This window comes from Lucilia cuprina, chromosome 4 (genome assembly GCF_022045245.1).
Source record: "Lucilia cuprina isolate Lc7/37 chromosome 4, ASM2204524v1, whole genome shotgun sequence".
Classification (NCBI taxonomy): Eukaryota; Metazoa; Arthropoda; class Insecta; order Diptera; family Calliphoridae; genus Lucilia; species Lucilia cuprina.
In genome coordinates, this window is record NC_060952.1 from 43544078 (window position 1) to 43558112 (window position 14035).

At 29.2% G+C, this 14035-nt stretch overlaps 1 protein-coding gene across 1 annotated transcript; it reads right to left on the bottom strand.

Annotated features, from left to right (window-relative positions):
* Positions 1 to 281: 281 nt before the first annotated feature.
* Positions 282 to 1750, bottom strand: LOC111674612 (the record flags this gene model as incomplete). Its single annotated transcript, XM_046949777.1, has 3 exons — positions 1736 to 1750; positions 811 to 1450; positions 282 to 319 (listed from the first exon to the last, which is right to left on the bottom strand). Coding segments are annotated over exons 1-3 (693 nt in total), but the record flags the coding sequence as incomplete, so codon positions are not given.
* Positions 1751 to 14035: the final 12285 nt, after the last annotated feature.

Genomic DNA, 14035 nt, shown 5'->3' on the forward strand with positions numbered 1-14035 from the left:
TAGAGAAAATTTCATCAGAATGTGTAAAAAATGCCTATTTTTTTCGAGGTTGTTTCAAATTTTGATTTATAACTTTTCCCGATGTGAACCGATTTTGCCCATTTTCAATACCAAACAACTTAGGAAAATAAAGAACATTTTGGGTGAATTTGTTTAAATTCTATTGCTTCGTTTTATCGTGAGCGTGTTTTACACAGACAGACGGACAGACGAACAGACGGGCAGACGGACATAGCTAGATCGACTCAGAATTTGATAAGGACCCAGAATATATATACTTTGTTGGGTCTCAGATGAGTATTTCTTGGTGTTACACACGGAATGACAAAGTTATATATACCCTCTATCACCACTGATGGTGGTGGAGGGTATAAAAATCCGCACTAAAAATATCCATATTTTCTTGATGGTACTAAACGTGGTAAATGAGAAATTTTTATAGGGCTAAGGTCAAAAGAGTTTCGATTATGTTGAAATTAGCTTTCTAATTTAATCTTAGTTAAGTTGAGTTTTGTTAAAATATATATTTTTAAATTTTACATAATTATAAGATATTGGGAACATCCGAATAAATGGCAGCTATTTAAATGAACGGATCAATTTTAGAAATTTTCAATAGGCTTTGTTCATGTTGTTTTTAAAACTATTTAACAGCTTTATTTTAAATTAAATATAAAATTATAACTAAAGGAACAGTATAAATAACTAGAAAATTATAAACAATTTAATGCCTAGAATTTGGTGGCAGATAAGCATTTAAAGATGCTGCAATACCTTCAATGGAACCAACTTTGTTGTTTGATGTTATTTCTACTTTTTTAGAAGAAAAATCCAAAACAGGAGCAACACCTTCATTCGATACACGTGATGAACCACCGAGAGCATCATATTCATGTTGGATAATTTGTTGGGCACGAACAGCATCCTCAGGAGTGCGATATTTAACAAAATGTACCTCTGGTTTCGATTCAGGGTTGTGTTGAAGATTTTGTAGTTGATTGGCCAAACTGCCGATATCAGTTTGTTTTGTCAGCACATAGATGGCGGTTTTCGATTCAGCATTTTGTTGAGCCAACTGAAGGGCGGCATTGGTAAGTCCATTATTTTCAGGAGCCTTAATGAAGACGACACGAAGATTTTTACGCATGGCTGCTGCTAAACGTTGTGCCGCTGCAATATCATTGAAGTCATCTTCGGGTGCGGAGTAAGAATAGAATTCCTTATTATAGTTCGTTTCTACTGGTCCTGATTGTACTGTATCGGTAGGGTATCTACTAAGTCCATTGTCAAGTCCAGTCTCAACTCCGTTGGATATTGAAGGGGTTGTTGTAGGGTTTGAGGCTGAATTTCCTCGATTTCGGAAGCGGCTTTCAAATGCATTATGCGATCCACTTTGTCCGTAATTGTATCCCAATTTTTCAGCTTGTGCAAATGCAAGGCAGATAATGATCTATAAAATGTAAAAAAAAAATTTAGAATATTTGGAATGTGGTTTCTTAATTTATTTATAAATTTTTTTGCTAATTGTTTTTAATATGTACATCATTATTTTTTTCAATTATTTAATCACACTAAATCAAATGAATTAAAATCTTTGTTAATTATTTTGTAGACACAATTATTTATCATTTTAAAAGTCTAAAAAAGTTTTTATGTTTTTTTATCATATTTATTCCTTTGTGAAAACACATTTATTCATCACTTATAATTACATTTAATTATCATCATCACTTACGATAAATCCACGCATTTTTTATTTGAAGAAATTTTGAACACAAATTAAGAAAAGATTTAATAAAGATGTAGCCGAGGCGATTAGTTGATGTTTAAGTGAAATACGGCATATGCTTTTGATTTTATAGAGAAATTTCACTCAACTTATTAAAAGTTAAAAATTATGAATACCAACTTTATAACCTTTATTATTTACATCGCCATTATAAATAGAAAAACTAACAAACAAAAAGCTATGGGGAAATTATAATCAAAATTGCAAAATTGCAAAATTACAAATATGACATTTTTAATACGAATTATTAATCACAATAAACCGCAAAACCTAAAGGTTTTTTGCATAAAATCTATTCATATCAATCGAATTAAAATAAACAAAAGATGTTCGTCAAATTACGGAATGATAAAGCAAAGAAGCAGTTTAAACAATCTGCGGTTAACGTCGATTAAACTGTACCCTACATAGAATTGTAATTTATGTACATAGTTATATTTCATCAAATACGATGACCCACTTTGTATGTCATAGATTGAAGTTCTATGAGCAATGTAATGAGAGACACTTGGCGCTATATTTCATTCGATTTTATGCGAAGAATAACGCTTCTGTCGATTAGTTTCGTAGCATTTAATTTGGAAAACTTAAACCAGTCAAAATGTTTATTTATTTGGATTTCCTTTCTGAATAAAACATAAGAAGATTACATAATTTTACCCATGATCCTAGTATTTTTAAATTTTTTAGAAATTGATCCTAAAAAATTTTATATTACACCATATATTTTATCATCTGAAGTTCAAAAGTATACTTAATTTAAAGCGTAGGGTATTTATAAACAAAAATTTTATTTAAATATTCAAATTTATGTTCCAAACCAAAAAAGTAATTTGCGGTTGACCATCAAAAAACTGCAACCAAAATAACCGAAAATTCAAATTTTTAGCAATAATTTATGTAACATTTATCTTTCTTACACTTTTGGTTATCATATTTTAAACATAAATACACAAATTTAAAATTTTTCCATTTTGTCTTAAATACACTTTTAAAGACAGATGATTTAAGTTCAAATGGTAAACTCCTACCCATCACAGTTATCACTATTTACATCTCTTCGAATATACATATATACATATTTTTTAATTTTGTTGCTAAAAAACAACCAGGTTTGTTGTCTTTTTTGCATAATGGAATGCAAAATATTCATATTAAAAAAACACTTTTGTGTTACAAATGTTTAACAGATTTTGATTATTTTTTTCTCTTTTATCTGCCGCCCTAAGCCAAGTTAACACAAAACCTAGATATAAATTTTAAACATATACATACAAATAGTTGAAGTTAGTTCATCTTCATATCAATATGTATGAATGTATGTGTTTGTGTGTCATATGTAAAACATTGTAATAAATAGTTTGTTGTTTTTTCATATAGTTGTTGTTGATTTTCTACTTGTTTGATAAAATTAATTTTGCATCTAATTAAGAAATTAATTTACATACAAATCATGTTTTTAAACAACAAAATCTATCTCTCTATGACTGACTGTTATGATTTACAACCCAGAGTTAGTAAATTATATTTAAATATGTATGTCTATATCCCTCTACAAATTTATATTTCTCCGTTCGTCCGTCTATTCTTTTATTTATTTTCTTTGCCTCTGAGTCTGTTTGTCTGTGTCATTAAAATGACATCTTGGCCATTGTTACAAATTTGCTTGAGGCCAGACACGTTTTCTACAAGGCAATAACATTTTATTGTTTGTTTAATAAATTGGTGTTCAACATAAAATTGATCAGTTCTAAATATAAATAAACATTATTTGAATCAACATTAACAAATGCTTGTAATATCCTATTGTTTAGAAACTTATTAACACATTTTTAATTCTAATAGAAGACTTAACATTATTTATACTCACATTAGTACATAGTATACTACATATAAATAATACTTTGAGATATAAATAAATTTGTGTTTATTTGGCTGGTGCGATTTTATTGTAATTTCCCAGAATCTTCCTGTTTGTCGGGAAGGAGTTATCGGCTATCAAATAGGAGAGATACCAAGCCCACAAAAAAGAATGTACTAAGAGTATCATAACTCAGAAACTGCAACTGCTACAGTTCTCGAATTTTATGTAAAAAATTTCGACAACTGTATGAATATCACTAATGTCGAAATCCTCCTTTAAAAAACTATGTTACAGAACTTAAGATATTGCCACACTAAATTTTCAACTTTTTTTATAACATTTGGATAATTTTGCGAAGCATATGAGATATTTATTCAATGCTGTCAATGAAGGTCGGATACGCTTCTAGCGAAAATATATTTCATATTAAGTCCATAAATGATCGACAAAAATTAAAATATTTTTTTTTATTTTTAAATACGCATCGTTTGATGTATATATTACAGAGGAAATGTTTGCATTTTTTTAGGGGAAAACAAAGAGCTGAAATTTACAAAGAAAAAATTAAAGGACTGCTCTCTGCATAATGACATTTTAATAAAAAATATGTCACTTAAACTTAATTTTTTTAACTCACACTTTTTCCTGATTGGTGCCGTATGAGACGAAAATTTCTAATGGTTCCACCAAGAGATATTATAGTAAGATTTTTATATTCGCCTGTGCCGAATTTTATCTACTCTTAATCATGATGTGTTAAAAAAACAGTCACTACAAGTTTTATTGCAAGAATCAAATAGCAATTGTAAAGCAAAAATTCAAAACTTACCTGTTGAAGATTGAAAAATGTAATTGAAGCCAAATACAATTACTTGTAATTATTTCTCAATTTCACATTACAAGTAATTGTAATTGACCATGTTGTGAATTATTTAATGTAATCATTACCCCTCATGCCTGATATGAACCATTTTTGTCGAATTTCATCGCTATACTAGGATTTTTTTAAACTGTTATGATTGTGAAACAGCTTTCACATATTATAGAATATTACATGGGGTATACAAAAACGTGGACCGATATTTGTGTAAAATTTCATCAGTCTAGCTATTTCGATCGTGCTTTCAACAGACAGACAAACGGACATGGCTAATATTTTGTCATGACTTATATTTGGGTCAATTGTGGACCGATTCTCACAAATGTATGTAAAGAGATTTTGGCTCATACAAAACATATTGAATTGCATCGTTGTAATATGCATTTTTGGAAAGAAATAAGTGTTAAAGTAAATTTATGAAGGCAGGGTCAATTATGAACGATCCTCACAAAAGGTTAGTTAAATGATTTTGGGTCATACAAACTTTTTTATATAATTTTTGAGCCAGTAATTAGCGTTAAAGATATTTTCGGAAGTAGACTTTATATTGGGGATTGGGTCAATTATGGTCCCATCCTTATAAACTTTGGTTAATAGATTTACGTTCTCATAAGATTTACTTACGTAGAATTCCATCGTGTTACTGGTATTTTTAAAAAGTTATGACTGGTAAAACTGTTTTCATGGGGTCAATGTGAAAACGTGGACCGATTTTTCCAATTTTCAATACCAAACAAACATTGTCAATAGAGAATTTTCTGCCGTGTTGTGGTTAGATCGTCTCAGAATCTAATAAAGCCCTAAATATAATTTAAGGGGAATATTTCGATGTGTTACAAATGGAATGACAAAAAATCTTTTTTGATGGTGAGCTACAATACAAAAGTTTTGACCATATTTAGAATTATAAATTTTATGCAATATTTTTAAATATTAAATCGAAATCAATTATTTATATAAGTAGTTTATAAAAAACTGGTTTTTAACTTTTCCGTGGACGTTAAAAAATTTTAATACTTTTATTCTTAAAAACATTCCGTACAAATAAACAACCCACTTAAAAATTTTTTAAATTCTAACCACAATAGTTTTCCACAAAGAATAAATAAGAAGTGAAACGCTGTCAAAAAGTACCTAAGTCTACTGTCAGTCGGTACCTAACTCTAAGAATGTATTAGTAGAATTCTCAAACCAACATAGTTGCAAAAAATCGGATTTAAAAATTTAAAAAAAATATTTCATTTGAATTTATATTTTAGAAGATTTCTTTAAATATTTTGCAACATAATTTATCTATAAACATTATATATGAACGTATCTTTGCTTTTTAATCTGCAATATTGAAATAATAATTAAGTTAGTTGAAATATTTTTTTCTTGTACCATACGAAAATTTACAACATTGTTCTTTTTTCGTTTTAATTTCAACAACAAAAATTAAATGTCAAAAAAATTAACAATATTTTTTTTTCGTTTGTAAAAAATTAAATCTTTTCGGGCTATTAAATATATTTAAAGTGTGCAAAAAAATAATAAAATATAACGTTAAGTGATAAAAAATATTTTCACGTTCTATAAGCCACGAATTTTCGCGACAAAGTTTTGAAGTTTGGAGAGAGAGTAAGTTTCTTACATATGTGTTGGAGTTACACAGAACTCGTCTGTGAGAAGAGCGTAACGTTGTTGTTGTAAAAAAATGACAGCGTTTCACTTCTTAGTGTTCAGTGGTTTTCCAGATTAACAATATGTTACATATGAGAGATGTCAAGCAAATTATTGCAAGTTCCCCAATTTTTTCTATCATTTTCACATTTTCTAAATGTTCACATGAATGTCAAAGTTATTCATATAAAATTTGAAGATTCTAGCTCTAATAGATTGTTAGACAGTTCTATATTTTCCTAGATTAACAATATTTTGTATTTTATTCATACGGGAGATGTCAAGTCCCCATTGAAAGTTCGCTCGTTATACTCTAAATGTTCAGATGAATGTTAAAATTCTTCAAGTAAAATTTGAAAGTCCGCTCTCTTTTCTTCAAAATGTTCAGATGAATATTAAAGTACATCGTGCAAAATTTTAAGATTCCATCTGTAAACGAATCTTTGTATTTAATTTATATGGGAGGTGCCACGCCCCCTAACTCCAGTTCACCCACTTTTTATCCTAAATAATCATATTGACACTAAAGATGCTCCTACAAAATTTGAGATTTGAGAAAATCGGTTCAGCCGTTTAGTAGCCTTTAACGTTCAAACATACAAGTGAAATTTACTGGAATTTTTCCATTCTACAAAATGTACTTTTTAAATTTTCTATAATATTGTACCTAGAAACATGAAATTAAATATGAAGAGTCGGAATTTTGGTACTTTTTTCTGTTTTAATTTTCTATAATATTAAACCTAGAAATATGAAGTTAAGTGTGTAGAGTCTGAATTAGGTAAGATCCCATAAAACTTTAGGGTACTTTTTCACTTTCAAAATGTCTTTTTTATTTTATATATATATTGAATCTAGAAACATGAAATTAAGCATGCTGAGTCCGAAGTAAGTGATGTAAAAGAGAACTTTTTTACTAACAATGGTGAAGGGTATATAAAATTCGGCACATTCGAATGTAGAACTCTTACATGTTTTTATTAATTTTTGATATTTATACGCCGAAAATTTGCAAGATTTCAACACACATTATTCTAAGGAACTAATGGGTATGTTCTGTTTAAGCTCAATAAAAAATTATTTACATTTATTTAATGTATTATTTTACATTTATATTATTTAATAATATAAATGTATTATTTTAATAATGAAATCTGCACTGTCAATTGAAATATTTTGTTGGTATTTTTTAATTATTAAAATGAAGTTCAAATATTTTTTTATTTTAATGAAGAGGGCGTTTAAACGCTAGCAAAAATATTAAACGTCGTGTATTAAATTGATTGAAACGGTGATAATTGTCCTCATAATGAAATTTAATATTCTTTATCGTCATTACAAAAAAAACAATTCTCCTGTCTGATTTTGTTTGGCAGACAGATAAATTTATATGTATATATGTAACCAGTAATGTATCCATCCGTCCGTTTATCCAATCAGCCATCATTAAATATGAGTTTCATTTACTTTTGACCATTGTCCGTCTTGTCTATCAGTGTAACTGAGTGTTTGTGTTAGCCTGTATGTATATTTGAGTGGAGGTTTATTATTATGTGGGTTCGTTGAGTGATGAAATAAGGGAAATTAAAAGTAATTGTTGGGTAATAATTGTTGCCATTTTATGATTGTTTCTGTTCTTGTTTACTTTAGTTGCTGGCGACTGCTTTTATTTTTTTCTACAATGTTGCAATTTAGTTTATTGTTGTAATGCTTTTATATCAGTTTGTATTACATCCATTCAATTTTATGACAATGATAGAAGTGGGAGATCTTATATTTTATTTTGATCTTTTTTGATACCCTACGTTGAATTATGTTGCATAATTAGTTTAAAATACTGTGGTATAGTAGTTTAAACTAATTATGCAACATAATCGTTCAAGATTTTGTTGGAGTTGTTTGACATATTTGTTAAACATTTCTATGCAACTTGTTACCTATTAATAGAAGCAAACGTTTTTTCGTATAGTTTAAATAACTATTTCTTCAATCAATTAATTTGGACAAACATATTTGTATACCCACATATTGTTTTTGTCATTCTGTTTGTAACACATCGAAATATTTGCCTATGACCCATAAAAGTGTATATGTTTTGGGTCTTAATAGATTCTGAGAAGATCTAGCCATGTTCGTCCGTCTATAAGTAAACACATACATATGTATATAAACCAAGAAAAACTTTCATTAAAAAATGGGCAAAGAATCTCAAAAACCAAAAATATGCTTTAAAAAGAAAATACTTAAAGGACATATTCTAAAATTTAAAAAATAAAAGCTCAAAAATGAAGTATTATGAAATCAAAAGTCATATGTTTTATGGCCGATTTTAAATTTATTGCTTAATAGAGTAAAAAACTAACATGAGTTAGTTTTTTTGAGTTGGGGAACAACTCTCGCGTCGTCGCGATTATTTCTTAAACGCGTCAGGCTTGTGTTTGTTGACTGGCTTTCGACAGTTTTGCGTCTCGCTCGCACTTTTGTAGTGTATTACTTGACATAACTGTTCAAAGTTATATGTTGTCTACATTAACCTCGTGCTTTCGTTTTACCTCAAGTGGGGTTGTGTTTTATTGGCTTAGACCACGGAATGATAAAATGTTTGGAACTTTATATTGAAATTATTGAAATTGTTGATGGCGCTTTATCCTTTTGTACCAGCCAGGTAAATCTCCTATCCTTTGATTTTTTAAGGGGGCACGGAGTGATCTCAAATTTGTTTTTGTATTGGTTTTGATGAAACTAAAAATAAGCTCATACCTATTAAGTATTTGACGAATACAAAATGCGAACATCGACCACTTGTTCACTAGTTCGTCGCAATACCACTACTTACTATACTTATTTTATTATGTGTCAAATATTGTTTTCCAGACAAAAAAATGGACAGACAGAACTGTTTTATGTAAAATATTATAAGATTACTTAAAAGTAATGCAGAATTTATATGTCTAGTTATTTATAAATTTTTGCTGGACATATGTAGAGTCATTATAATTCGCTTAAACCAACAATTTATACATTATCCTTGTAACTTTGAGTTTGAACTGGTTTTTTTGAATGCTGCATTGTTACCTGATAAAAAGGAAATGTAATTTCCAAAGAATTGTAATTGTGTTTACGTGGCAATTTGCTTTAGCTTTCATATCGCCCAAGTAAATTTTATATAAAGATTTTTTGATGGATAAAAAAAGCCTACATACATATCTAATAACGGTTAGTAGCTTCAATATGTTGAAAGTAAATTCAATTGTATCTCTGTCTTTCAATAATAAAAAAATACTTATGATGAAAAACCCTTCTGTTGAATATTTTCCAGACAACTTTTATTCTGCGTTAAGTTGTTTTTTTTAATTAAATCTACTAATTTTGTTTCCACAAAGTTTTTAATTTGTTCGTAATTTTATTTTACACAACCAAAACAATTAAAATTTATTTATATTTTATGGTGCTTTCAAAGATGCATTGAAATAATGCAATAAAATTCTCGTTACCATTTTACATCATTAAATTAAAAGTATGACATTTGTGGATTTCAATTACATCTAAATTCCCTTTAATTCCTTTTATATGTTGTTTACGAATGAATGGTTTTCATGAAAGTGCTACAGACCACATCATGAGGCGTTAGTTGGCATCCGTGGAATAACATAAAAGAATTAATACATGTAAAGAAATATCTTTTTATATAGTTATATTTGTGTCTTTGGTGGATTAGTGTTCTAGTCTGTTAGACCGGAAGGCGTGAGTTCGATTCATACAAGAGACACTGGTAAAGGTGCAATGGAGTCCTATGTATGCACATTTCTCTGAAGTTTAATATTTTAATTCTGTGGTCAGCAAAAAGCGAGCAGCACAATGTTAAAGCCCCTATTACATATTTCATAAAATAGGGGCAAATCCGTCCGTCTGTTTGTCTGTTGGAGACATTGGATGGTATAGATATATTAGGAAATAAAAAATATTTAAATTAGTCAGACATACTAAATGAAATTCGGCGGACTAAGCGCCGACTCGAGGCCGGTCGACTTCGCCCTCTGACCTAAACACCCTTCCTTTGTAAGGTCCCCTTCATATAATTACATTAATACACAATAATGCTATAAAAATACTAGTATAGCACTGAAATTATAGTATAAAATACATTAACGGTTATTAAAAATACGAGTACTGCGATCACATTCCACACAAATATATTTCGTACAATCCAAATCTGTCATATTTTATGAGTATTCCCTTCAGCAAATAATTTTTCTTTGTGTGTTCAAGTGAAATCGTTTGGATGTAAGAAATCTTTATCTAGAAGCAAATATAAACTTCAGTTAATCGTTAAATAAGCAATTGCCGTAAATCTGTAATTAATTGACATTTTCAGTTAAACATCAATGGGAAAACTACCTTTAACACTGTCATGAACTTACTCACACTCCATGAATCTTCCCACAGCATAAAGTGTGGATGAAGCATAACATCGCAGTAATAGAAATTAAACATGAAAATTGGTGAATGTTTTTACGCATTTAATGGGGTCTCTGTGTATAAGTAAAATGTTATTGTCATTATAAGTATAAATATATGCATGTATATATTCATTAGGTTGGCCGCAAAATTAACGTACCTAATATTACCCTACGAAAATAAAAAAATAGCTACTACTAATGTCAATGTTTGAATATAAGGATAAAAATCTTTTCTTTTGGGATTTTTATTTATATTCCTTTTTTCTTAAAAAAATATATAAAATTTGTATATCGTACGAAAGGCCTTAGGGCATTGGCACACGTTCAATATATATTGATCAGTTTCGATCACGACTCATTTTAATGGATGAATGAATAGCTCGGGTATGCTACACGTTCGATATATTTTGCGTGATCCATTATAAATATTGATACGTATTTTGGATTTTAAACAATTGGTGTTTTCTGTGATATGGAATACGATCCATCAATATTACATGCTACATGTTCACATATACCATATATCACAATACAGCAAATATCACGATATATATTATCCTATCAAAAATTTGTATGTCAAAGCAAACATTTTAATTAAAATAAAAGTTTTTAAATATTTAGTTTTATATTTTTTGATCCAGCTTACTCAATATAGATCCTAGGACAAAAATTTTAAGAAATGCTAGTATATTAGAATAAATAAAGCTTTAATTTTCGATGGAAACATCATTACCCTAATGAACAAATAAATAATATTGTTAGATTTAACATAATGTAGACAATATGTGGTTGAGGTAAATACTGTTCCTACACCAACAATCACTTGTAGTTCATTTAAAATTTGAATGTTTATTTAAAATCATTCTATGTCTCAACACACATTTCTAAACATACTTAAGTAACTATGTAGAGCTTCTTGCAGATATACTCACATGCTAATATTTAAACATTTGAAATGTAATTGTAATATTGAAATAATGCAAACTTAATGTGGTAAAATTGCATGAGTATTAACTACCATACATATGTGCAGTAAGTAAGAACAAGTAGTTGTAACAATTATTTCATAAGAAGAATACGTATTTAAAGGAACACTCAAGTAAATCGCAGCGACAAAACTAAAGCACGGAACTATGAATATATTAAATTATAGCGAATTTTTAGAAAATGTTAACAAAAATGACTATCGAATTTGAAAATTGAAGACATTTTAAGAGTAAATTAACGTAGTGTAAAGTTAATTTATATTTTTATATGCATTTTTTGATCATTTTACTTCGTAGTGCACTTTTATGCAATTTAATAACCAATATGGCCCTTAAAAAGTTTTTCTTGGGAATAAAAGAAAAAAATTATGGATGATGTTAATAAATGTGAGTCAGTAATTCCATAAAAAAATAGATATTTATTAAAGTAACCCATAATTGTTTTCTATTAATCACAATTTTGAGGAACCATTTTAAATTTCTAAATGCAGGAAAAGCACTGCGAGACAAATGATCAAAAATTCTGTCAAAATCGTATACATTTACTTTATTTTACCTTAACTTGCTTTTAAACTGTCTTCAAGATAACGTATTTACTTATTTAATTTTTCTTAACAGTTTCTAAAAATTCGCTTAAATTTAATATACATAAAATTCAAAGTGCTTTAGTTTTATCGCTACAGTTTTAGGCTAATTTATGAAATTCGACACACATAAGTTTCATGCAAATCTATATCTCTCAACCAAATTTTATGCATATCGGTAAATAATTGACACTACCCCCCATATAACGTTCCCTTCAGAAAATTGCTTTAACGCTCTCGCTAATTACTCTCTTAAAAATACAAGTATAGCGATGAAATTTGACATATGAAATTTTATGTGGATCGGTCTATAATTGACCCTGCTCCCAATATAAGGTCCCCTTCAGAAAATGACTTTAACGCTCATTACTGGCTTAAAAATGGGATTGTAGCGATGAAATTCGACACACATAAGTTTCATGCAAGCCAATATCTTTCAACCAAATATTATGTATATCGGTCCATAATTGATCCTACCCCCCACATAACTTCCCCTTCAGAAAATTACTTTAACGCTCATTACTCGCTTAAAAATACAAGTATAGCGATGAAATTTGACATAAGTAAGTTTCTTACTAGCCAAAATCTTTTAATAAAATTTTATGTGGATCGGTCCATAATTGACCTTACCCCCATATAAGGTCCCCTTCAGAAAATGGCCCTACACTTCATATAAAGTCCCCTCCATAAAATTACTATAAGACTCATTATTGGCTTAAAAATGCGACTAGAGGGATAAAATTTAACAGAAGTAAGTTTTATACTAGCCAAAATCTTTTTACCAAATTTCCCAGAAATACGTTTTATACTAGGCAATATCTCTCTACCAAACTTTATGTGGATCGGTCCATAGTTGACCCTACCCCCATAAAACCCCCCATAAAATTTCTTTAAAGCTCATTACTGGCTTAAAAATAGGTTTATAGCAATGAAATTACACAGAAGTAAGATTTATACAAGTCAAAATTTACCAAATTTTATGTGGATCGGTCCATAATTGACCCTTCCCCCCATATAAGGCCCCCTTCAGAAATCGACTTTAACGTTAATTATGGGCGTAAAAATACGAATATATCGAAGAAATTTGACATAAGTATGTATCTTAGGAACCAAAACCTTTCCACCAAATTTTATGTGGATCGCTCTATAATTGACCCTACCCCCCATATAAGGTCCCCTTCATAAAAATACTTCAACGCTCATTACTGCCTTAAAAATACGAGTATAGCGATGAAATTTCACAGAAGTAAGTTTTTTACAAGCCAAAATCTCTTTACCAAATTTTATGTGGAACAGGCCTTAATAGACCCTACCTCCAACATAAGGTCCCTATCAGAAAAAATGCTTTAAGGCACATTACTGGCTTAAAAATACGAATATAGTAATAAAATTCGAATCAATTAAGTTCATTGCTAGTCAAAAACTGTTAACTTAATCTTAACTTATTTTATGATCGAGCCTTAATTGACCTACCCCCATATAATGTCCCCATAAACAAATTAATTACAGGGCTAAAAAACGAGTAAAGCGATGAAATTCGATATAAACCTAATCTGTAGGAACCAAGATCGTTCTGCAAAATTTTACGGAAATCGGTTTATAATTGACATATAATGCCTCTTCAGAAAATGACTTTAAAGCTCAGTTCTAGCTTAAAAATACTAGTAGATTTATGAAATTCGACATAAACTAGTTTCGTGTAAGGTAATATCTCTATCTCTTCTACAGGAACCGAAATTTCTTCATCAACTTTTATGAGGATCAGTCCAGTTCTGGGTCGGAATTTATATGGGGTGGTGTTATACCCCAT